This window comes from Perca fluviatilis, chromosome 5 (genome assembly GCF_010015445.1).
Source record: "Perca fluviatilis chromosome 5, GENO_Pfluv_1.0, whole genome shotgun sequence".
Taxonomy (NCBI): Eukaryota; Metazoa; Chordata; class Actinopteri; order Perciformes; family Percidae; genus Perca; species Perca fluviatilis.
Genome location: NC_053116.1, coordinates 28502938 through 28529085, shown reverse-complemented (window position 1 = coordinate 28529085; position 26148 = coordinate 28502938). Strand labels below are relative to the sequence as shown.

At 39.4% G+C, this 26148-nt stretch overlaps 3 protein-coding genes across 8 annotated transcripts in view; 1 reads left to right on the top strand and 2 right to left on the bottom strand.

Annotated features, from left to right (window-relative positions):
* nphp4 (nephronophthisis 4) overlaps positions 1 to 17039 on the bottom strand; it is a 185863-nt gene extending 168824 nt beyond the window's left edge. For 2 of the 4 annotated variants that reach the window (XM_039800117.1, XM_039800115.1), the window contains exons 1-2: positions 9825 to 10137; positions 9024 to 9161 (exon numbers count right to left, since the gene is read on the bottom strand). In XM_039800117.1, coding sequence (XP_039656051.1) covers positions 9024 to 9161; positions 9825 to 10001 — 315 coding nt within the window. In that variant the 5' untranslated portion in view covers positions 10002 to 10137. Of the gene's footprint in view, positions 1 to 9023; positions 9162 to 9824; positions 10145 to 16919 lie in introns of those variants that run through there. The other 2 variants (XM_039800113.1, XM_039800114.1) reach the window with 2 other exon arrangements.
* Positions 11124 to 18185, top strand: dffb (DNA fragmentation factor, beta polypeptide (caspase-activated DNase)). Of its 2 annotated transcripts, none has more exons than XM_039800118.1 (7): positions 11124 to 11279; positions 12541 to 12667; positions 12818 to 13003; positions 16005 to 16084; positions 16658 to 16831; positions 16979 to 17079; positions 17815 to 18185. In XM_039800118.1, the coding sequence occupies exons 1-7, from the start codon at positions 11157 to 11159 to the stop codon at positions 18062 to 18064; spliced, it is 1041 nt and encodes a 346-aa protein (XP_039656052.1). In that variant the 5' UTR covers positions 11124 to 11156; the 3' UTR covers positions 18065 to 18185. The 2 variants fall into 2 exon arrangements, with proteins under 2 accessions (XP_039656052.1, XP_039656053.1); XM_039800119.1 differs by having other exon boundaries at positions 16929 to 17079; positions 17815 to 17945.
* Positions 18186 to 20545: 2360 nt separating this feature from the next.
* c5h1orf174 (chromosome 5 C1orf174 homolog) lies at positions 20546 to 24600 on the bottom strand. 2 transcript variants are annotated; one of them, XM_039800111.1, is made up of 4 exons: positions 24415 to 24600; positions 23042 to 23098; positions 22047 to 22424; positions 20546 to 21099 (listed from the first exon to the last, which is right to left on the bottom strand). In XM_039800111.1, exons 1-4 carry the CDS (start codon positions 24424 to 24426, stop codon positions 20983 to 20985), a joined length of 564 nt encoding a protein of 187 aa, XP_039656045.1. In that variant the 5' UTR covers positions 24427 to 24600; the 3' UTR covers positions 20546 to 20982. The 2 variants fall into 2 exon arrangements, with proteins under 2 accessions (XP_039656045.1, XP_039656046.1); XM_039800112.1 differs by lacking the exon at positions 23042 to 23098.
* Positions 24601 to 26148: the final 1548 nt, after the last annotated feature.

The window sequence follows — 26148 nt, the reverse complement described above, 5'->3', positions numbered from 1 at the left end:
GTTCATGTTTTACTGCTGGCCATTTATCTGAGCTCTAAGCAGTTCAAAGGAGGACTCCTTTGGGCCATTTTGGGCTGGTGAGCCTTCAAACAGGAGCACAGTTCAATTTGTTAAAGGGTTATTGTTATTATATATTTTCCTTATGGTCAACAAACCTCATGAAAAGACCAAAACCAACAAAGTTAGTCTGTCTCTGAATATTTCGACTGCCAAAAATAAACTCAGTGCCCATGTTCATTGTAATGAAGGAACACCCACTGCAACGGTATGGCTCATTAATGTGTTTTAAATAGTTTTGAACAACAATGGAGCTCTATGGCACAGAGTAATAACCTATATAAGGATTTGGATGTAAACCACGCCTACTTGTTAGTAGGAGAAAATTCATTGTCAGTGGTAAGAAAAATATAGAATATTTTCAGCCTTATGAATCTAAGACTAACATCGATAACAAATTTTTGTTTTCCTATTTGTTCTTCAAATGAATGGTCTAAATCTAGCAACATATTTGCCACAGTGGTGGTAATGTTTACAATTTCCTGATAACATGTACTCATGTTCATTGAAAATAAGGAATAAATGAGAAATATTTATATACACAGCATAGACAGCTTCCCAAACAAGCCCGAGAAGCTGAAAGACTGACTGCAAAGCCAATCATACAAGTATGAAAAACACAATAACGCAGCAAATAGTCACGTATGACACACATTGCATCGCAGAGCAAAAATGTGTATCTTGATTCATATTTACATCACATGCTGTTTAACACAGAGCTCATAGAAGTGTTTAAAAAACATTCTGCTTTAAACGTGATGGCGATGACAGAAAGAAACTGCAGCTATGCACTTTCAAACAGCCAATTATTTCAAATCAGATGTGATGCATAAAACTCTCAATTAAACTGAGCACATACACAGTGAGGCAGCTCAGATTGCTGTCAGTCTTTGTGGTGTGGTGCATGTTTGTTTATGCCATGTCACCATCTGGACAGTCTCTTAAAGTCTCTTGCCTGCTTCATGTAGTTCTACTCGAACATAGGGTCAGTTTCAGCAAATATGACAGAAAGTTAGTGTTATAAGGCTTACCTACTGCACCTTTAAGCCTTCCACATGCAAAGAACAGGCCTAATCAGTCTTTTTATTAAAGCTACTATTTCCGAGGTCAAGAATGAACATTGATGATTAAAGGCTCTGCACAACCACACAGTTGTTTTTAGTTAACTTGACTTACTGCTCCTTTGCTTAGGTTGACGTTAAGAATGATGAAGTGTTAAGTTGACCTTTCATACCAGGTGCAGCTAGAGAGAGATGTCAATCAAGTGCTGATCAGGCAAAGTGAGAACACCACGTGGGTGGTAACTGTTAAACAGTAAATTATTTCTGGTGGCAATAGGGATGGGTACTGAAGAGTAGGCTAAGTTTAAAAAGTAACAGAGTAAAAGTAAAACACAGCATAAGCTAAGCATGCATATTAGTTGTTGTACTGTTAGTCTATATTCATGACGTTCCACTTCTGGGATTGCTCAGGTGCCGCCGGTAATTCCGCCAGATGTCACTCTTTTCGGCCAGACCTACACATGTTCCACCAAAACAAGTTCCTTCCTGAGGCTATTTTGCAGCGGCACCGTGGCTCCACCCGGCGCTAAGCACCGCCCAAGACGATTGTGATTGGTTTAAAATAATGCCAATAAACCAGAGCATGTTTTTCTCCCATCCCGGAATGCTGTGTGGACTAGCCAGACCCTCCTCCGCAGCGCTGTGGGGGAGGAAGGTCTGGCAAAACTAGACTATGATACTGTTAACTGCTTTGAGATTAAGTCCCTCTTTTATCTACAGAATTATGAATGAGTATCAATAAAAAGGATAAGCACAACCAATATCAATAACAGAATCAATAACCTACAAAACCGATACCTGTCCCTAAATGTAAAAAAAAAAAATGTAGAAACCCTGATATGGATACCAGCAGAAACATCACGCTATGCTGTCCATAATGTAGAGGCCACACAAGCATCATTCCTAAACCAGCTAAACTACATGTTACAAGTCGAATCAATGTGCCCGTTCCATCACAGATATTTGCTTGTATTCAGCCCATAACACTTAAAAACTTTTCAAGAGGGAGGAATATCATTTATTCTCCATTTGTTCATTCTTAAAGAGTTGACATGAGAGATAATCCCACCTTTTCTCTAAAACACTGGAGAAAAGGGCAGAGCTTCTTCCTACTTGACAGCTGAATGGACACGCTTGAATAGATAATCACGTAAATAACGTGTGCAATCGTACGTGATAGACTGCAAACACTGAATATAGCACACAACAACAAATATACCACAGTCAAAAGAGAAGTTATTCTTCAGCTGAGCCAGCCTTTCCTGGAGTATGGGTCTCCTTTTAGAAAGCAAGCCAAAAATGGGGAGGGGTGGAGGCTTTAACCGTAGCTTCGTTACAGCACTGACAGCTTAAATTTGGAAACATAGTACGCTTTAAGGAGAAACTTCTGCTTTACAAGATGAATGTGACTACTGCCAGGAGCCCAAGTTTGAACCATATGGGATTCTTCACTTTGAAACCAGTGTGTTCTTTAGAGAACAACTTCTCAAGAAACAAAGGCAGAGGAATTGCATGACTGATGTTCAAATGTTTTCCCATTGGTGAAGCACTGTCTTCTTCTGCTTTTCAGTGCTTTGAAGTATTGTAATAAGGCTCTGTGTGTGTGCATTTTGGTACAAATGGTGGTGAGGGGTATTGATTTTTTCATCACATTGTGGGGACCAAGACATGATAGTCTTCTGCTGTGGGGCCCCTTTAGTTTAGGGTAGGGTTAAGGGGTTAGCATAAGGCTTAGGTGTAGACATGTGGTTTAGGTTAGGAGAAAGGAAAAAAGAATAAAAGGGTAGAGAAATAAAATACAGTGTGTGTGTGTGTGTGTGTGTGTGTGTGTGTGTGTGTGTGTGTGTGTGTGTGTGTGTGTGTGTGTGTGTGTGTGTGTGTGTGTGTGTGTGTGTGTGTGTGTGTATTGCTTCCAGTTTATTCTGTGCAGGGCTACTTACGTCATGTCAAACAGCATTTGGAGAGCTGGAAAAACAGAGGTTGCACGGACAGGAACAAAACTTGGCCTTTTCTCCAAAGCCCAGCTGTCGGCCTGATAATGTTGCACATATGAGAAGAAACCACTGGCTCCCTGTGAAGGCAGGGAGTTCAAATGGAGTGATCACAGTAAGAGACAATGCAGAAAGATGCATATTTCTCTCTGCCTCCTCCAGTCTCTCAACTCCTGCACCTGCGCGGTCTGCAGCACAACATTGCCCTCTACTGCCCACAGCTTTCACTACCTTACACTGATTATAGCAAGGATAGCTACCTTGTAGAAAACATCCTAACAATTGTCAAACAATCCAGCAACTGGTGAGAAAGAGCAAGTTGTCTGGTTGATACTGGACTTTGTACCAAGATAAAAAAAATCATAATCAAAAAGACAAAAATGGGACAATAGTCCACAAGCTGTAGACTGATTTGATTTATAAAGATACTTTTAAAGAGCACATACACCCATGGCATGACAAAATGGCCTGCCTTAGTATGAGAATCAAGGAGAAATGTTCAGGAAATGTTCAGTAAGCTAAATTTCCCTTTGTGCATCCACGCAAACAGACCTATACTAAAGCAAAGGCCTACATTTTTGATGTGAATTTATTGGGCCTATATGCTGGCTGCAATCAAGCTTTGAAAACAATTAAAGCATTGATGAAAAAAAAAAAAAAAAAAAAACTCTTTACTTTCAAAATAAAAGCTTGATAGGTCAGACTTGACAACTCAATAACAACTTGAAAAGTGGCACAAAAAGCAACAGACATCGTAATTGTCAAGACGTCTTGCCTCTGCTGGGGAAAAGAGAAATGCAAAGACAAAGCAAGAAAATAGTTTCAGTAAGAGCTCCCCCTTTCTCTCTTTAACCACTGCGCATCTTCGCTTTTTACCCAATATTAAAACCAATCCATCATGGCTGACTGGGGGGAGGTGGGGACCTTGTAATTTCTACCGCGCTCCTATAACTTAAGAGAGGATCCCCCCCTGACATTATTTGGATATCAAACAGCAATTTGCCACTCATAAACACCAGCATGAATGCGAGTGCATCGGGCCAAATCCAATAAAAAAAAGCTAGTGCAGCTCTTGCGGCACGATACAGAGAGGGCCAGCCCCACTTTATCATCCTGATAGGATATGATGTGGTTTATATTATTACCCTGGATGGATAATGGGATTTGGACGCTTATTGGGATAGCAAGTGGGTTTTTATACAGGCTATGACTATTATGGTGGATCAAAGTAAAGCTATACACTGGGAGAGGTTGTTCGATCAAAAGAACATCAAGAAGAGGAAAGGAGAGAAAGCAGATGGTGACAAATCTGGAAATCAGAATGTGCCATAGCTGTGACTCATTGGTGTCTCTGTAAAGAGACTTATGCAACACTCTGCATTTATCAGCCAGCTCTTAAAAAAAAAAAAAAAAAAAAAAAAAAAAAAGAGTTTCTCTAAACATCTTGCACAACAGCTCACACTGAAAGCAGATCAGGCATCTTCAACGTTGGAGGCGACAGAGGAGCTCAGCAGTGCTCCAAAGGCGATCATAAAACAGTGGGTGACTAGCCTCCAACCAGGATGTACAGAGGCCTTCAGATGTTTGATTGAAAGAGAACGCAGTCACGCAGCTGTTCCCCAGATAACTGCTCAAAATAAACATTAACAACTTGGAAGAGATGGTAAACACGATGGTGGGAGACACATTTTCAAGGGGATGAGACCACATAGGGGTACATTTTGTAGTTCACAACTGATGACCCTTTCTTCTCTCGAACTGAAGGGCAGATCCCCCAAATGTCTGGATGAAAGGAGGCTGCGAAATGAAGTGAATTTATGTATGAAGAAGTGGCAGTTCAAGTCTAGCTTGTTCCCTCATTCTTCCTCCCTTCCCCACGAAAACGAACCAGCTCAAAAAGTCTATTTCTTATGTTTTACTGACACTGACATCGAATGACTCTACACCGACGGTCATTTTAGACTCTTTCAGGTACGCACTGCTTTCATTCGCTAAATCTAAGGAAAAGTGTGACGTAGTAACACAAAAGCTGCCATTGAATGTACATCAATAAATAAAAAACAATGATATAACTATACATTACTAGATATACAGATGTATATAGATAGATTTTCATAGAGACACTATATATTTTTTGTTTGCATAAAAAAAAAAAAAAAAGAATGCAAAAAGGCGTAGACTTTGTCAATGCATTTAACATTTAGAATCAAATATTTCTTGACAACAACGCATGGCGAGACGTTTTTGCTATTGCAGGCTCAACACTGGTCTTGCTTTGCTTTTAAATACTTCTTCTTTACCACAGGTATTAACAGGATGGCCAAGACACATCTGATTTTAGGAATTTACCTGCTGAAACAAGATTAAACTACAAGTTGGCTCTCAAACTTCCATGGCGTTCTTGGCCAACAGTGTTTCGTTGATCTTTGACTTAAACATAATCTTTTAACATAAAACCGTGGCACCCTCGTTTTTTCAAGTAAAATCTCATCTCCTTACATTGGACTACAAAAACTCTGGCTTGCACGGTGATTCGTTACGTTTTTTTTTTGAAGCCATCAACTTTAACTTTACCTACAGGAAACAAGCCGCCAAAGCAGCGTGGACATAACAGACCGGAGGGTGCCTAGCTAAACAAAAGAGATCCTTTCAAGTTGAATGAACACCACGAAGATAATCTGATGTGTGGCACATTTCAATATCAGTGTCATACATTTTGTCTTTCGTAGTCTCGGCATTATCTTTAGCATTTTCAAGAAGTAATTTGAAGTTTCATCATCAAAGCACATCTTTCAAAGAGTACGTCACACAGTTTGACATCAAAAAATTGTTTCTTTGTTCCCTTTGTGTAATGATGATTACAAAAGGAGAACAATGAATGGGAAAAGTAAAGAAATGAAGTGCAACAAAGTGAGACGGCAGACTTCTGCGCCACTCAAACCCCACATTTGACTGAAACTTCAGGCCAACTTCATTCACATCGACTCACAAAAAAAGAATTGTGAAAAAAAGTGTATTACAAATACAAGACAATACACCAGTAAGTCTTTAGCAGAAATATAACCACACCCAAAAGAGGGTATTAACTTACAATAGCCTAAATACTATAGTTGCACAATATGCACAATATGTGCAATATGCATATTGCACGAATGTACAATCTATTGTGATACTGAAGATGTACTCTAAAACTTTCGGATCACTTCCTTTCCTGCATTCTGGAAATTTCTTTATTTACATAAAGGAAATAGACACAGATATAGCGGCCGTGAATGAGAGGGGAGTTGACTCCTGGAAGTCAAAGACATTTTGGCGCTGGGGATTTTCCTTTGGCGTTGGCAAAAACTTTTTTTGGGGGGGGGTGCCAAAAATTCTGAATGCCTGGCTATTTGCCTAGTGTGCTGCAGTGTAACCCTAAGACAAAAGGCTTCACACAACTTAGCTGTGATGGGTGCAGTTAAGCCAAATGGTCCATTTTTAATTCACTGGGGCTTCCCACAGGTTTTATGTATCTGCTGCTAACAAACTGGCTGAACCTGTCAATTGTGAAAGTTAAACCTTTAATGACAGTGACAGTGAGCTGACAAAAGTGTCTTTTAATGTTCACTTGTGTGAAGAAGTAATCAAATCTGTGAACACCAAAGAGGGCGAAATACTGCCATGGAAGCCATTAGATGCTGATTGCAAATCAATCAATGTGTATAGTGTATTGTATTGTGCGATGTATATTCTTCATGTTTTGTTTGTCGGTGTCTGATATAAGAATAATTTGTTTGTATCATATGTCTGATGTCTTGTTATAAACTGCCTTGCGATTGTGCCGCAAACCCAACTGCCCCACGGGGACAATAAAGTTATCTACTACTACTACAAATCTTTTTGTTCACATCTGTTCGGTGGGAATGTGAAAACTTGAGTTGAAATAGCAAAATACACCAAAGCCTCACAATTAAAAGGTGGGAACAAGATGCTTTCATGGGTTTACTGGATCATTCCAAACATTACAGATATGCAAATCCAAACACAGGGGTTTACATTTATTTGAGCTGATTAGACCTTATTTAAAAAGGTATGGTCACATTACACTTTCGTAATACGAATATTCACTTCTGTTGAAAACTGAACAACAGATACATTCGCAGAGTTGCATGTTGCACATGACATCACATTCTTATTCATGTCCGAGTATGGGGGAATTTTGTAGGCTGGTAATGTAACGTGACCATGTACAGACAGCACTTGGTTGTCATTTGTCTGACTCTCCTATTGGCACTATCGCACTTGTTAGGGTGAAGTTTGGAATTAGCCAAAGTAAGTGAAGACACGTGTGGTTGTGCATGTGCATGTGCTTATCTTTTCACTATGAGTTCTAGGGTCCTTGGTATGACCCATGGCACGGGACAATTGACCCGGTGTCCCCCCCCCCCCCTGTTGGCGGCCCTGGTCCTATGAACAGTTTTGTGGTATAACGGTGATTTAATGGCTAAGACGTATATCACATAAAAACCTAGTTTGGCATTTATGCAAGGCAATTTCTTTTTACTTATCGCCAAGCATAGACACGGATACCGATATGTCTGCAACAAGCTAATATGGGTCGATTTATCGGCGAATCTCTAATTTAAATCAAAATTGCAGTTGTACGGTTTAGGGTTGGGCGACATGACGATATATACGTTGAGACGATACAAGTTTGCCACTGTCAGAGGTTTTGCCATACCATTTATAATTGTGATAGCTCTCACTTTAATATGCCGGGGCATGTTCGATCAGTGTGGGCTACTTTGCAAATCAGTGAGCAGAAATGCTTAGGGCAATATTGAATTTATGTATGATTTTTGCATCAATATGATATATTACCTATTTTTTTAGGTATTTAATTATGCAAAAACAAACAAAGTCTGTTTATTTTATCCGTCAACGGTTTCTATAGCAATCTTCCAGAACATTTAGTAAATCATTTCATTAATTAATATTGCAAAACAAAAATGATATATCATAAAAGAAGATTTTATCCATATCACCCATTCCTAGTGGGGTCGTTTTCTTATGTTGACAGATTAATGTCAACTACATCTGAACCACACACACACACACACACACACACACACACACACACACACACACACACACACACACACACACACACACACACACACACACACACACACACAGAGGGAGATAAGACTCAAAATAAATAATATCTATGGATGATATATTTCTGAACTTCAGCTTTTTTAAACTTTGTGATTGTTGCTTATTTAGTAATGACTATTTATGGAGAAATACTTAAAATCCTAAACCAAGTTTTCATGGACAGTTTAACTTCTTACATCACCACAATCACAGTGTGATTTAGAACCATTAAATGTATTAACGTCTTAACCCTGTAACACTTACTAAACACTTGTCATTTGTGGCGTCTGCCTGATTACTAATTGATCTACTATTCATTGTGTCTATAATAAAGCAAATTAAAAGGTACCTAACATGATTTGTATTGTATTATGCTCTTCTTCAACTTGCTGGGTGAAAAAATGTCAATGACTGGAACACTTATAAGATGGTTACTGTTGGATGCAACTGGAAAAACGTATTGGCAATCAGGGCAGTTGGTAACCGGCTGAGTTTAGGATGAAAGCGTTCTCAAGAGTGCAGAAGAACACAATCATCAGTGCTAATTGAAAGCCTTGAGTGGTGGAGTTTTTGAGTTGGTTTTAATTAAATAATGGCTGTGCTAAATAAATGTAATTTAGGCTTGAATGGGCATTGATTTCACTATATAATCATCAATCCACTGCTTATAAAAACAACATGAGGGATTTAAAATAGAGCCTACAAACCTAACACACAGTAAATCCCCAGCTGCGTGTCATCGGAAGTTATCTAGTCTTATTTCAGTTTTATAAGCTACCTCATTGAAGGAGATCTTGTTGTTTTTCATCCTCTGAGGTGGGCTCTTCCATGTTTTCCCAAAGAAGTGCTGGTGGATTCTATCAAACAGGGTCACTCGCAACTGGAAGGTCACATCATGTCCCCCCTCTGATATATCCTGGGAGCAAAGAGGGAAAACACCCACATTAGAAAAGTCAAACATACTCCTCGTCCTAAAATATTAAGATGTATGAAAACATAAACCTTACAATTTTTTTCCATTTTACCCTTGCTCAACTTCTCTGCGAACATCCATGAGTGAGTTTAACTCAAGATCTTGATACACATCCAAACCCTAAATCCTTCAGCTTCACATGCAGCCAAATACATCAATTAACACACATCCCACAAAATGTTAAATGGTGTTCAAAGTGTTTCATATTTCCGTGAGACAATTATGGGTTCATTTTAACTGTGCAGTGGTATTTGGTAAATTATCCCTTAACCGAATTTACAAGTATATATATCCATAGCATGCTTACACTGGTATTCTGTAGTGGTCAACGCAATTGACAAGTTGATAAAATACAAAGTCACCTTTAATCATACACTTTTTGGACGGAGTTTTGCTAGATTTCCTGAGACGCACTGTGACGCATCATAAAGTATAGGGACGAGATTCACTGTATGTGCCTTCATCATATAGGTAGTTGCTAAATAAGGACCAAAGGCAGTGGACTCTACTACACGACAACAAAATACATATAATTTAAGTGCGTTAAATCACTACTGTAGACTGTAAATCTCAACCAAGCCTTTCTCGTTAGCTGTGAGCAATCACCTGCGGGAGGTGAGCTGCAGTGAGCCGGCTGAGGCTGAGCTGGAAGCCGTGAGACTGGGTGAAGTGGCTTTCCACAGCCAGGCGGACTGTCTGACAGGGCGGGGGAACCACCCGGCTTCTTTCAAACACCTCTCTCCAGCCGTCCGCCATGGTGGATAGGTCTTCTGTTTTGACCATATTCTGTAGTTAATAGAAAGAGGAGAATTGCATTGCAAAAATTCTGAAAAGTAGCGTACAACCGAGTTGCTGAGCGTTACCTTTGCAACCCATGGATGTATTTCTAGCCCGTTTAGCTAGATTTTCAAACCCACGGCCGCCATATTGTAACTGGATTCTACAACTCGGTGCAGAGGGGTTAGACGAGTAAATCAACGATTTGATCAGAAGTATTCACGAGTGAAAAAAATAATACAAATTATAGAACTATAATATACAATGTAAGTGCTTATGCAACAAGTCGTTTAACCTCGTAACTAAAGATCTATACAGCATTTTCGCACTATTCGCAGTAAATCCTCTATACCTCTCATTTGGTATTTCCCATCGCGCTGTATCAGTTGCTATGGTAATGTTGACTTTGCCATACAACAGATCGCTTTTATATGTCAGTGCAGATCACCAGCATGGATACACACAGTTTACGGTTTTCCATAAATGCGACAAATAAAACATCCAGCCAGGTATTTAATCTGATGTAGGCCTATTTATTCTGGCTGTACAGCCATAAGAATGAATAGGCCTACATAAAAAACAAATTAAAAAAAAGGTGATGTAAACAAGCACTTTGCCTCCCATCTGTTCTGTTCTACATGTAACAACATTTTACCAGTCTGCATTAACTCAAGTATTGTAGCCTTTAGTTTAAGCCCATTTGTATGGGAGCAAATAAGAGACTGTAGCTAAGTCTTTGAACTTCAACAGCCACTGTGTTTTTTTTTATATATATATATTATTTTGGGGGGCTTTTTTCCCTTTATTGACAGTGGATAGACCAGAAAGGGGGAGAGAGATGGGGGATGGCACGTAGCAAAACGGCAGCGGGTCGGATTTGAACCCGCGCCGCTGCAGGACTCAGCCAACATGGGGCGAACGCGCCCACTGGGTGAGTTAGAGGCCGCCCCATTTGTGTACTTGTGTACTTTTAATAACAATAATAATAAAAAACACTGAAATGAATAACACTTGGTCCACTGTCTCTGGTCCAATCGAGCAAAGACGACAAGAAGAAAAAACTCTAGAGGGCAGCAACACACCATGCACCAAGTAGTCAGCCTCGAGAGGAAGAAGGAAGCGGTAGGTACAAACCAAACCGTACAGACTCAAAACAGTGCAATGTTTGGCCTCTTCGGGAAAAACAAACCTGTGAAAATTAGGAGTTGTAATGAAAGCATAAAGTTCGGAGTTGCAGCAAAAGATGTGAAGGAGTTGCTTAAAAAAGGCTGCAAGTTATTACAGGTGAGCTCGTGTTTTATTATGGTCTGTTTCAACAACTGCACCGCTAGTTCCGCTTTCTGTTCAGCGAGGATATGTCGGTTGTTATGTCGGGAGCCGCTGCGGTGACTTTAGCAGATACACAAGTGAATGGTTGAGGGTGCTGCTGTGAACATATTTTCAGTGTTGGTGCTGCACGTAACTTTATTTATTTGGTTAACAGTGAACCGTTTTTTTAATACATCCGTGTAGTCTCGCTCTGCCAGACCTACCTCCACAGGACCACAGCTGTTTTTTTTTTACAGACAACTTGGATCCACAAGAGATATGTAACATTTTTTTTATTAATAAGGGAAAAAATTCCACTAATTAACCCTGACAAAGCACACCTGTGAAGTGAAAACCATTTCAGGTGACTACCTCATGAAGCTCATTGAGAGAACACCAAGGGTTTGCAGAGTTATCAAAAAAAGCAAAGGGTGGCTACTTTGAAGAATCTAAAATATAAGACATGTTTTCAGTTAATTCACACTTTTTTGTTAAGTACATAATTCCATATGTGTTCATTCATAGTTTTGATGCCTTCAGTGAGTACTGTATATAAAAAAAGATACAACTTTATTTTTACATGAGGGAAATGTAGCACCACAAAACAGGCAAGAGAGGTGTGTAGCAACCTATAATACATCCATGGTAGCAACAGGCTAAAATAACTACTCTAAACCAGTGTGCATACATGTAATACAGTAAAGATCATTTAAAACATGTTGTTCCTTTCAAATGACATGTTACATATGACCAAGTGTGTTTCAGAGATAGTCAGCTGTTCATCTTTATTCAAAGGAGGTCAGGCGGTGTCTGCACAAGATAAATATTAATCTGAACAGTGTGTCATAGATAGAAAGAAATGCAGCTCAACGTATTCTGTCATCATAACTCGTCTGCACTTTCTGTAAAAACATCTTTCATGATAATATACCGTAGCTGACAATAGCCCATGCATTTCCCAAATTCTGGGCAGATTTTTTTTTTTTCCCATAGATGGCTATCACAGTATTCACACAGTGTAAGACGATGAGCGAGAGTGGGCATTCCTTTGAATAATGTGAAACTCAAAAACTTTTTTTTTTTTTAAATGGCTCAGAATTTGAAAGGCTTTGTCCAAATTAGAATAAAATGAACCCTTTTGGGTGCAAAACAAAAGAAAATGTCGTAATTTGCTCCTAGTTTACACTTGAATTTAAACATCTTTTATCGTTGTTGTATAAATGTATGTCATTTCCAGTTGCCATCTTCTGGTGCACATGTTTGTTTGTATGCGGATGGGACAAAGGTGACAGAGGAATTCTTCCCCACTCTGCCGGACAACACAGAACTTGTTCTTCTCTGCAGAGATCAGACATGGAGTGGAGGTAGGTGAATCATTCTCAGACACCATTAGAAAATCAAGACAAATGCTTCAACTCTACACTTGTGTATGTGTTCTCCTGACCAGACAGGCTGTACGTTTCGAGGTAGCCAGGATGATTCATAACCTATAACCCCTGTGGTTCCTATTCCAGTTGTGTGTGACATCGGCCAGTTACTGAGCACAGACCGGCACGCCGCTGGCCTCGTTGAAGCCGCGAGAGGGCTCCTGTCTGATGAGCAGTCTCCTAAAAGGCGTAAAATCCTGACTGACCTGCTGCTCAACCTGGAGGACAGATCTGAGCTGGAGAGCAGAGAGGAGGATGAAGACTGGTTCAAAGGTACAGAGTCTAGGATCGCATTGCCAGACCTTCCTCCACAGCGCTGCGGAGGAGGAGGGTCTGGCTAGTCCACACCGCATTCCGGGATGGGAGAAAAACGTGCTCTGGTTTATTGGCATTTCTTTAAACCGCTCACGATCGTCTTGGGGTGTGCTAAGCGCCGGATGGAGCCACGGTACCGCTTAGGGCTGAACGATTAATCGCATTTGCAATAATATCGCGATATGTTAAAACGCGATTTCCTAATCGCAAAGGCTGTGATTTGGTCACGTTACTCGCGACAGCGCGTCAGTCTGCACTCCGCAGAGAGAGAGCATCAACTTGGCACGCTAACGCTACGCTAGTACCTTGAGGAGATTTCTGTCATTCAAACAACTCTTGAGTTGTAGTTTCAAACTTATACAGCCATTTTAATAAAATGAAGGGTCTTATTCGGGCTCGAGCCCATACATGCAGTTAATGGATACAGGCACGCAGATCTGAAGGCTCGGTTAGCAACGATTAGCTCTGAATAGCGGTTAGCTCCAATTAGCTAGCTCCATTATAAAGAAATGGAGTGGAGAAGACTGCCGCGGAGAGGGGGAACAACCAGACTGATAAATGATGTTCGGGCAGCTTTCACAGCAGCGGCACCACCAGCAGCATGCTACTGCTAACGTAACGATAGCCTCTCTGAGCAAGTGCAACGCTGACGCTGTCATGCACGCGGCACGCAACTTCATGAGGGGGAGGGGCTGGAGGCAGCTCCTCTGTGTGCGCTGTAAAAAAAAAATTGTGTGTACGTACTATATTTTTATTTATTTAATTGTCTAATAAAGTTCAAAGACAGTGTTTTAAAAAGTGCAATCCACATGTTTACATATGTGTATTACAGTAAATAATCTAAATACTACTAAGTATGGTAAAGCCACATATTTGTTTTTATATTTCTGCAATCTGCCCTTTAGTTTGTGTGATTTGTTTCTGACTTTCATATGAATGTTTACACCAGGCTTGGTCAGTGCTCAATATACTACTGTGATTGAAGTACCGGTAGTTAAATAAAAGATGTCATTCATATAAATTCATGCATCACCTAATTTCATCAATCACAGTTGGTTTAATCTATCTAATCTTGTGTTGTTCGTGCTATACAATGATGTATTGCTTGTCTTTGTTGAATAATGCAGAAGACAAAGGGCTCAAAAAGTAATCGCATATTAAATTGCAATATTGGTGAAAAAAATCGCAATTAAATTATTTTCCAAAATCGTTCAGCCCTAACATCCAGAATGGGGAAGAGCTTCTTCCCTCAAGCAGTCAGACTGTTGAACAACAAAACATGATGCACATTTTTCACACTGAACTGAAATGCACTCCTGCACGCTTTCTCTGCTGAGACTGTCTACCTCCACCTCACTGTGAACCTAGCTCATAACTTATGACTTACAAGTCTACTTAAGCCTGTCTTTTGTTGTCTGTCCTGTCCCTTGTTTGTCTTAAATGCACTACTTTAAGTAGTAATTGCACTTTATGTATCTATAATGTGGGTCTCAAATCTCGTTTTTATAGATTTTAAATGTAACACCACTTGACCCTTGGTGAAACTTTGTTTCGTCTCACTATATACAGTGTATATGGTTGAAATGACAATAAAACCCACGTGACTTGCTACCAGCCAGGCTAAAGCTAATATAGTTAGCCTAAAGAAACAAGGCGTCTGTCCCAACTAGCGTTACGGTTCGGCACCGCAACACTGGAAACATAACACTAATCTACAACAGAAGTCTGTGTCTGATATAACGTAATTTACACTGATTTAAATGTTCTTGGATACACAGTTTGTTGCTAGTGCGTGACATGCAGGCTCTGCATGCACAGCAAACCACCAATCACAATCTATGTTGATCAATGTATCCATAGATATATACAATGTATCAAACAAACAAGCAGGTCCCGCTAGTTGACAACAATCTGAAATTTAGAGGAAGCAACATGCATGCATTATTACTATCATTAACTTTAGCCTGGATTGATAGAAGAGCCTACAATGGTGTCATGTCAGTCAACCGGTGTATTTAACCATCTAATTCCCTCTCCAAAATCACTTCAGAAGAGTAGTCACAACGCTCAAAACGTCCTTTTTCATTTTATTTTCTATGTAGATGCAACTCTCCCACAAAATCACCCCAGTAGTCGAGAATTATTTATTATTTCCAAATAGAGCTATTTATGTCATCTTGTAAAAATTTGTCTTTTTTTCATATCGCAATATATATCGCAATGTCAGTTTTTTTTCCAATACCGTGCAGGCCTAGTGCCGCTGCAAAAGGCTCAGGAATAAACTTTTTGGTAGAACGTACTTGTTCAAAAGTTGTTTTTTAGTCGTGCAACAGAAAACTCAGATTTGACAGAGTCTAGCTACTGAAGAGCAGTTAACCATAGTAGCCTACTCATAAACTGACCAAAGTTTAGAATGCCAACACAAAGAAAGCGGAAGGTGAGTGACATCTGGCCGAAAGTGAGGGACATTCGGAGCCTTCCCCTAAAGGAATAATCGTCGATATTGACTGTACAAAGTCTAATAGAGACTTTGCCACACCCACGCTTGAGCTGCTTGGTTTATGGGTTGGTACGGCAACATATTGCTGCTACAATGGAAGAAAAAAAAAAGACATTTGTTTTTTATGTGAAAACAAGATCTTTTTATGACACATTCCTCTATTTATGCATGCCAAATTAGTCCGTTTTGACAACAGACTGAACTAATGCCAAAAACAATGGCAATGTTTACGCTGTGCAATATGTGAATTTAGATTCATTAAGAAGATATAGGTAGGTACATACTGTACCTCATAATCTAATGCAGAGTGGCATTAAATTAAATTAGATTAAACACCCAAGGACAAACTTTCCATTTTTTTGCCCTACTGCGGCAATGCTATAAGAAATAAAAAGTTTGTTCCACTTGGCACTTTTCATAATGTGAGCTGTAATAAATCATTTCATTCATTCATTTCAGGTATTGATGCTCGATTCAAGACAAAGTCGGCCTACATGAAGTTCAACTGTGAGAGCAGGATACGAGGCTACATGAAGGAGGTAAAACTCATTATTCTATTCAAGTGCTCATATTATGCTCATTTTCAGGGTCATATCACAGTTTGTATTTAGAGGTTGTACAATAGGTTTACATGGTTTAATTTTCAAAAAAACACCATATTTGTGTTACTACACATTGCTGCAGCTCCTCTTTTCACCCTGTGTGTTGAGCTCTCTGTTTTAGCTACAGAGTGAGACATCTCACTTCTGTACCATCTTTGCACATGCACAGTAGCTAGGTAAGCACTGCTAGCTTGTCAGTTGCAGAGTATGAGGGCGTGCCATGCTAGCAGCTAGGCGAGCATTATAACGTGTTAGTGACGCATGTTCGTCTCTGAAGTAAAGGCTGGGCTACAATAGAGCTGTTTGGAGCAGTTTGTGAACAGTGTTTTCTGTTGGAGATGGTATGTCCACCTTTGGGGTGGACTTTGGGCTTTTTCACTTTGTAAACCTATAACGTGAACAAAAAGATATAGAACACAAAGGGGGAAAAAGCATAATATGAGCACTTTAATGAATCTTAAGGCGTCTGGCATATCATCTAAAAGTTTGGTTCTATGTCTCGGTTCTCAGGTGGATGGTGCCTCCAAATCCATACAGAATGCCAAAGTCAGGGATGAGTTTCTGAAAGCATCCAAATCCCTGGCGGAAACGCTGAAGGCAGCAAGGCACAACGGCTGCTACTTTGACAGGAGCGAAAAGGAACCAAATCGCCTCTGTACTCGGGAAGGATGGTTTACCTGCCAGGTATTACGGGAATAAAACCGAGCTTAAGAGGCACCTCCCCATTTGCTACATTTCCATAACTTCCGGTGACGCTTTCCTCACAACTTACATTTTTTAGAAAGAACTGGGCCTCGTGTTTTCACCTCTTCTTCTCGGTTGCCTCCTCAGGGATCATTTGAGCAGCAAGTGTGCCAGTCTCTCCACTCCATCAACCCCTACGGCAGCCGAGAGAGCAGGATTGTCTTCAGCACATGGAATCTGGACCACAGGTTGGACTCTTGTTTAAAAAAAAAAAGCATTTCACCATCACAAAGCAATCCTACCTGTATTCTGCCATATTCAAAAACATTAATACGTTTTTTTTTCACATATTAGAATAATTATTTGAATTATCTGACAGCACAGATGTAACCTTTATCCTCTGTGTATTACAATTGAGTCATGGGTATCACCCATACAAATAGAATGAGAGTAGAACGGACATTCCTATTTGTATGTGTACTGTCGCCATTGCAAATTGTGCCCATTGTAGCAGGCTAACTCATTTCGATGGTCAATGTGCAGTCCTAAGTGCCATTTTCTAGTCAAAAAAGGCCCCACAGCAAGCAGTCCGTTCTACTCTCATTCTAGTTCTATGGTTTATGCAAAGACACGGTCATGACACATGAACCCTAACCATAACTTGTCATGACAAAAACCGAATGACACTAAAAGAAGCATTTTTATAATGTTTAGGACATGTTCATGACAGTGTCATGTCACTCTTATGTAGATGCCTTCAAGTAAAGTGTAAACACATTTTTTACTTAGAGGATCGAAGGCCTTATTCACATGAATATTGAAATAGTTATACTCAGTCAGATCCTTTTTACGTGAGGTTTGGTACACAGTGATCTGATGTAACGGCTGACAGTGGATGATCACGTATTAATTGGAACGAGATACCTGCTGGTTGAAGAACAAACTTGAAACATTTGTTTGTTTGTTTTTCGTCCCGTGTCCAGGATAGAAAAGAAGAGGACGGTCATTCCCGCTCTGCTGGAAGCTCTACAGAATCACAAGAGCACCGACGTCAACCTGAACTACTTCTACTGCTTGCTGTTCACCAGGGAAAACCTGAAACTGGTTCACATCGTGTGCCACAAGAAAGGAGCTCACAACCTGCTGTGTGACACCAAGAAGATTTTTAGACAAGCCGCGAACACACACAAAGCAAAACAGAAGCTCAAAGGGAAGAAGAGGCGCTTGATGTGAATATTTTTGACTCTGCTTTTATGAAATGTATTGATTTGTATGAACTGCGACGCCATAATTACACAGATTACATTCTGTGAAGAATTTTCTCAAAAGGTTACTGTAGCGAGATCAGATGGACAGCAAGGTAACCTTTTTTTTTTTTTTTTTTTACCATATTCTGCTTTTTGAATCAGTGTCGCTGCAGAGCTTTAATACAGACTGGCAGTGCTTTGTTAGACAAATGCAATTAAACTTCCACAAATCATGAAAAAGATTTCTTTTTTTACCTTGTAAAATGCATGAATTGATTACATTGCGGATTCCACTCAGTTGCATGGGAGTGAATCACACGTTAGTGCAATTACTGATAACCTCAAAGTTCGATTCCATTTTTAAAGTCAGGTTTAAGTTATCCTCAGGTTCACATACACACTAAAGACTCATCAGAAAACCAACGTTTTCTTGTGTTTTCTTTAATAATAATTGTATAAAATTTTCATTTTTGCAAAAGTGAACCTAACATAAAATGATTAGCTGCATATGTATAGGGCTGGGTACCGAATTCATTACTTTTTTAGGCACTGACCGAATTGCCTCTCAAGTATAGAGTATCGAAAAATGCCTCGTTGTTCCAATACCCAATTTCAATACCAATACTTCTACCAAGATCTAATAATGCTGGTGATTGGCTGTCTAACGTTACACGTCGTAGAGGCAGGCAGGAAAAGCTCTACGTTATGCACAGAGACGGGGCTCACGTAGTAGGAGCTGAAAAATAAATAAAAAGATTTGTGCTGTAACGTGTAATGTAATTTATTTTTGTTTTATAAAATTGGTATCGAAAGAAAGTATCGTTTAGGAAAGTCACAGTATCTAAATTTTTGAATGATACCCAGCCCTATGTATGTATATATTTTATCTTATAGATTTGTTACATGTTAAGCAGCTACCAAAAAAAAAAAAAAAAACTGGGCACACAAAGATGTGTTGAGGAGGAATATTAGACACTTGGTGAACAATGACATTCACGTTAAACACTGAATTTGTGATATGAAAAGCTCTCATTATGGAAATACTCTTTGGCATGCGTACCCTCCTTCCCCATTCCATTTATACAACTTGTAATTTGTGAGATTGTTTTACTTACAAACCTATAAATGTTTAAATGTGTTGTTTTAATCCAGCACTGTCGCATCTATCGAGGCTAATCTCAAAATGCAAATTTGCACTCAAATTATGAAGTCGTATGTGGACTGATTTGTCTAAATAAAGTGCTGCGCTAACACGCCCTCCAGGTAAGACCAAAGTTAGCGTAACCATAAGTTCAAGCATCAATTAAGCAGAAATTCAGCAATAAATAATAAAATAGGCACTGTTTTTGTCCACCACAGGTGATTATATCAATCCCAGTGCTGTAGCTATGCTTAAAAAAAAAGTTATCAAATGAAAAAAGATAGTTTATCAGATTAAGTGTTGTGTGTTTGGACGGTCATCGTCAAGTCAACAATTGCAAATGTTCAAGTTTACTATCAAGAACTTGCTTTCAAACGGTTAACTAATTCATAAATAACCTTAAACAAGTTCTGTGATGCTGGAGTTTTGGAGTTGTGAGCATTGACTGTAAATATGAATGGACAGAGCATGTGTGACGTCACCCACTGGTTTGTGGAGACCTGCTATGAGTCGTCGAGTTTGCCGTTAGGGGCGCAGCCGTCCTGGTTGCCGATGTGACGATTTTAGACGAGAGGGAGGAGCCATTGGCTGTTGCGCGGTATCTGACTGTGACGTTAGCTGAGAGTTGGCAACGCTGCTTACACTCTACGTTACGTTACACCCGTTCACTGGCAATCTGGACGCAACTGCTGCTGAAAGCTGGCCTACATAATTCGCGGTAAGATTTAGCTTCGCTAGGTTTTAAATATAGCTTTGTCCTAGGGTCTGAGCAATATATCGATATCAATATATGAGGCTAGATATCATCTTAGATTCTGGATATCGTAATATCCAGATATGACATGTGTGGTCTTTTAATAATAATAATAATAAAGTGAGTTTATATAGCGCTTTTCATAGACTCAGTCGCTTTGACTGTTTTACTGGTTACAGTAGAGTGATGTAATTCTCTGAACACACCAGACTGTTCTATTATTTGCTTTTACCCACAGTTATTATATCAACATAACTGATGATCAAAAATCTCATTGTGTGCATATTTTGTAAAAGCACCAATTGTCAACCCTACAATATCGATAGAGGTATTTGGTCAAAAATATCAGGATATTTAATTTTCTCCATATCGCCCAGCTCTACTTTGTCCCATAGTTATATTACATATAAGACAGGCAGCGAATTGTCAATCACATTGACATAAAACTAGCGACTGAGACCATAAACTCATTATTATTAAAATGTTTACTGGGGTAATAAATCAAGTGAGAAGAGAGTCACTTTCTCATAGACTTCTACAGAAACCGACCTGTACCGCACGTGTCACCTGCGGACTTTCTGACAGAAGGCAGTTTGAAGGCACTTCCGCATTTGCAGCACTTGGCTGAACCGGATGCGCTGTCCATTAATATTAACAGTCGATGGTTGTGACGAATCTCTTCAGCTCATGTCGGGGTACTGGAAGCAGGTTTGAAGCAAATACGCTCATACAATAATAGTCGGCTAACAGCAGATTTAGCTACAGCAAGTTCATGCCTCCCTTACTCACGTCGCAGTGGGCAACTTCATCACCAGCGACTCGTGAGCGCCGCCACTCATGCTATATTTGAGAGAGCGTTCGGATCGAACGCAGCATCTGAACAGGTGGTTTAATTTGGCTGTTTTTTCCTAAGTGCTGAGCGTTGTATGTCCTTCAGCAGGCATGACTTTGAGTCCACAACAGTCATCGGGGCAGTTACTCTTCACTAAGTGTCCTCTCTGTCGTCTCGCTACACACTGCTGAGGCCCGCCTCCTCTTCATCGCTGTCCTCTCGTGCGTAGTAATGCCGTCTCCTGTTCTCCTTCTGAACATGGGCGGAACTCTCCGACGATTTGTAAGGGAAGTCCTGTGGAATAAATTTTTTGTAATTCATTCAACGTGGACATATTCTTCACCAAGCAAATCTAGCTTCTGCGCTGCCACATTTAAAAGCAGTACAGGTATCCCACACAAAGATCGTTTCATGAGTGCATACTTGGATAGCATTCATGGTTTCAATAGTGGATAGTGGATCCATGAAATAACTCGCCTTTAAAAGTAAAAATCTGCCTGCCTCTGGGAATTTAACATAGGGGTGTGTGTATACTGATGCCCCCTGTATTTTAAGGAAGAACATTTATTTATCTACGATACATTATTCATTCATAAAGAAAATTGGCATCCTTAAAGGTTGGATTTTTCCTATTTTTTTAATTAAGGCATTAAGAACAATTTCCAAAAGATGATTTTTTTTATTTCTCTTTTTAGTCAACTTTAGCATGGGTTCATAAACTTATGAGCACCACTGTCGTAGCACTGTAAAGCATTCTTGGTAGCAACACATCGTCTTCCATTTTGCACCTTTACAATCTGTTTTTATTTTTTTAATGATTAACCATTTTTATTCATTCTTTTAAAACCGCATACAAAACATACAAAAATCGCCCCCCCACACACACACACACACACACACACTATGTTTAGTAGTTTATTTAACACAAGAAACTTTTGTTCATCTGGACTCTATTGTTGCCTCCTGAAATATGCACTTACTTGTTAATATTTAGCCCTAAAAATATTGCTGGTAGAACACACGCCATAGTCACATGAGGCAACACCATTAAAGTTATCAAACTGTACATTTAGTTGGGTGCTGCTTTATCTATGTTTAGTCAGTGTCTTATCAACACAGCCCCTCCTACACTGGCCATCAGTTGGGAAAGCTTTCATCTACAAGAACCTTTTGCAAGCAACATAATCCAAAATGAGTCACAGATTGTCCCCATTATGGAGATAAACCAAAAAAAGTCTCACCTGTACAACATCCAAGTTTCCAAAGAACTGCTCCACAGGAAGAATCTGATTACTGTCGTCATCTGGGAAGATGTTTTTACTGGTTCCTTCACAATCCATGTCCTCAGACTCCTGTTTGTCCCACACGCTGTTCACTCTGCAGCTGTCCAAATCCAGCCCCGTCCTCAGTCCGTTCTCTTTGCCCTCCTGTCCCCCGAGCTCTGGGGATGCTGAGCATCTCCTCCTGCCTGCAGACTGGTGGCATTCACAGCTGATGCAGGAGAGGGTCTCTAGAGGATCGTCTGCTTCGCTGTAACCACTGACCACTGAACTGCTCTCTGCGGCTAGCTGTGTCTCTGGACTTTTCATACATCTCCTCCTTGTAGTAGAAGCCTGTGGCTGAAAGTTAAAGACCAGTGTTATGCAATTACAGTATCTCACAAAAGTGAGTACACCCCTCACATTTTAGTAAATATTTCAGTATATCTTTTAATGGGACAACACTGAAGAAATGACACTTTGCTACAATGTAAAGTATTAAGTATACAGCTTGTATAACAGTGTAAATGTGCTGTCCCCTCAAAATAACTCAAAACACAGCCATTAATGTCTAAACCGCTGGCAACAAAAGTCAGTTCAATGGAAGACAATGTGTTGCTACCAAGAATGCTTTACAGTGCTAGGACAGTGGTGCTCATAAGTTTATGAACCCATGCTAAAGTTGACTAAAAAGAGCTATGATCATCAACATCCTTTGGTCTTATACCATGGTACTTCATCTAACTCCCGCAAACACATAGAATAGAGAGCCTAACGTGTGTGTCCAGTACAGTTCTCATATGCAGTTGTGAAAGTCTAGCCAGTTATAATTGTCCAGTTAAGGGGGAAAAGCATCAAAGATGGTCGTTTTATATACATTCTTTGACTTCAGACATACTCAGAAACAGCAGAATATGGCAGATGTTAATACTTGTTCTTTATACGGGCTGTTCTCCTGTATACAGGTTAACACACACCTTTCTGGAACTGCTCTTCCTCTTTCTGGGCTTCAAGCTGTCAAGTTGACCAGGCATCTGCAAAGTAGCATAATGTGGTTTGTTTCATCCCATGTGGTAATACTCAATTATAGCAACCAGTTAATGAAAAAAAGTTGGTTTCATTAAGCAGGGAGACTATTAAGCTCACCAAGCTTCCCTAGCTTTAGTGATAGCACAAGCCAAGTAAGGTTCCAAAACACAGTCCTTTAAGAGTGGGTTAAATTAAATTTATTGGGCTTTTTTTATTTTTATTTAGCATGTTAATGGTGTTATTCAAGGTTTTTAGTCAGCCCTATGCTGTAAAGTAATGCTCCCAAGAAAAACACAAACTCAGGAGAAGACATGAATGGCCATGTTAATCTTTTCACTTTAAAAGTAGACGTGGGAAAGACCTGCTGGTTTAGGATGAATCAGTGATTTATTGTTGCATCTTATTTTTTAACTTCAGATGTCTTTTTTTCTGAGAATGTGTTGAAAATGTACACTCACGGGAGTACCTCTGAAACAAAGATTGATGTGCTTTAATTTCGAAGCACTAGGATTGTATTCTGTCCAGCACTGATTATGAAAATATTAATTCTGACGCTTAAGATCTGTGGGGTCTTTACAGCAGACAAGCGTACATTTGCGATGTATTGATACATGATCACGGCCTCCACTCTTTATGCCTTTCACCAAACTACAGATTTTGAGTGGTAAGGGGAATGGAGTCAGATTTTGGATTTAGATTACATAATGTTAAAAGGGGAAAACGCAACAGTGCACCATTTGACGTTTAAAGTTTACATTTGTGAAACCCACCACGGCTCGATACAGTCCATCAACAACCATGTAAGCTCCGCTGGCCAAACTCCTCCCACATTTCTTATTTATGTATTTATAACGTCACCAGCCATGACTCAAGACCTCGAGTAAACTCTAAATTTTATTCCAGTAACTTTATGCGTGTCAAATCAGTGCCCAATTGAAGTTAATAAAAAAAAAATATCGGTTCATAATGTAACTAAATGTTAGGATAAATGCAACTGAGCGTTCCGACAATAATATGCAATGCACTTTTTGTAGTAAATAAACCATCACGGGCGGAAGACAACTAACGTTAACGTTAGGTCACGTAAGGTTAACGTTAATTCACTGGGCACAAGAACGACTTTACCGTTGTCTGTAGTTATGGTAAAAAAAAACAAGACTTTACCAAAACTAACGTTAGCTAAAGTGCCCGATAATTTATCTCGACATAGCAGCTACAAGCTAATAAGGCTAACATGATGGCTATGAGCTGTAAGCGTTCATTTACTAGCTAGCTGCCTGTTACTCAACTAGCTAGCTAGCTAGCTTAGCGAAACACCTACCTTGTGCATCATTTGCCGGCGTAATGCTTTTATTTTTCAGCGTCCCTGATATTCTCTAAATAAACTGGCTTTTGTTACTAATAACTATGCTTGTAAGCTGTGATGATATGTGGCGTCTCCGCCTGTGCTGCTGTGTGTGCTAGTGTGGAGATGGAGCCGCCGTTTCCTGAGAGAGGTTCACTCTGAGGTCACACAGTCAATATTATGGAAGCCCATTTCCGCCAATGTGATGATTAAAAAAAAAAAGATCCTGTTAGTCATTATAATGAGAAACCTCAAAATAACGACTTAGTATATCAAAATATAATAAGTCGTCACATATGCAGATACGTATCTCATTATTTTAAGATACTATCTCATTATTTTAAAATACTATCTCATTATTTTGAGATATACTAGTATCTCATTATTTGGAGAAAGTTTCTCATTATTGAGATACCATCTCATTATTTTTAAGATACTAAGTCATTATTTGGAAAAAGTTTCCCCTTATGAGCTGCGCTTTGCCTGTAAAGTGGATGGTAGCAGCAGCAGCAGCAGCAGCAGGGGAGGTGACAATAGTGGTCCAGTAGGACAGTTTCCAGCCATTTTAAGGAACCTTCGGTCTGTACATGAAGTCACAGAAACACTCACATCCTGTTAGATCTGTATATCAGCTCGGACCATTGACTGTAATAATATATTAACAGTCTATGGCTTGGACACAGTCTCCAATCGTTTTGATTATGACCGAGTAGCCTGTTAAAATGCTGTTAGGCAAAGTGTTGCTGATGTTAATATACAACATATCTGAATGTATTTATAGTCTCTCTGACTGCAAAATGTCACCATCAGCCAAACAACATGTATTCTGTTAACAGAATAAACTTTGGTTTAACTGGGTGGGGTCGTGTGAGGTGAGGTAACATTCCATAAAATGTCCACAAGGGGGTGCTAGAGTCTTTTATTTTTTTAATTCCACCTTCTCACAGTCATGTGATATGCTGCTTACAGTTTGTGCCACCTAGGAACAATAGGAATATTCTTAATAAAAAAAAAATTAAGTAGGCTTTATATCTTATTTGAGAATCAGCTTAAAATAATTAGCTATGCCTACCGGTTGGACACTTACATTTATGACTAGCAGTAGGCCTAACAAAGTATCTTGCAGCTTGTCCCTTGCAATAACACCCAAAGAAATGAATTTTGTTTTAATTAATTATTTATATTATTTTATTTATTTATTGTCAAATCCACACATACGAGTGTACATTTACTATTCTCGGATCCATCCCTAACTCTATTTAAAAATTAAAAACTTTTGGTATAACGTTTTTTTTTCTGAAATGTGCATCAATATTTATTATGCTTTTGCTCTGCACTGTTCGTTTTATAATTATGGCGCCCCATATATTTTTTGCATGTTATTGTCGTAGGCTACCTTGTATCTTCTAGAATCTAGTCCTTTGTACTCAATTAATTAAATTAGGTTTATTGTTTAAATAAACCTAATTTAGGTTTATTGTTTAAATAAACCTAATTTCTAAATAACCCCTGGTGTCTTTACTTCTGATTATTATAATGTGTAATCATTTAATGAAAAGCAATAGATAGATAGATCAATAGAAAAAGTGTAGCTTGACGCTCGGCACTACAACGTGGCGGACACCTGCATGGTGTGTGTGATGTGAGAAATCTGAAACCTGCTGGTCCTGGATCATTAGGGGGAGGACATTTTTTTTTTTTGGGGGTGGA

Bases quoted from the DNA above. Each gene is read 5' to 3' on its own strand.
- dffb (XM_039800118.1), top strand. From the start codon at position 11,157: ATGTTTGGCCTCTTCGGGAAAAACAAACCTGTGAAAATTAGGAGTTGT. The intron at 11,280-12,540 runs GTGAGCTCGTGT...TGTCATTTCCAG, and splicing joins AAGGCTGCAAGTTATTACAG to TTGCCATCTTCTGGTGCACA. The intron at 12,668-12,817 runs GTAGGTGAATCA...TTCCTATTCCAG, and splicing joins AGATCAGACATGGAGTGGAG to TTGTGTGTGACATCGGCCAG.
- c5h1orf174 (XM_039800111.1), bottom strand. The intron at 22,425-23,041 runs GTGTGTGTTAAC...TTTAACTTTCAG, and splicing joins GGAAGAGCAGTTCCAGAAAG to CCACAGGCTTCTACTACAAG. The intron at 21,100-22,046 runs GTGAGACTTTTT...TTTATTCCACAG, and splicing joins GAAACTTGGATGTTGTACAG to GACTTCCCTTACAAATCGTC.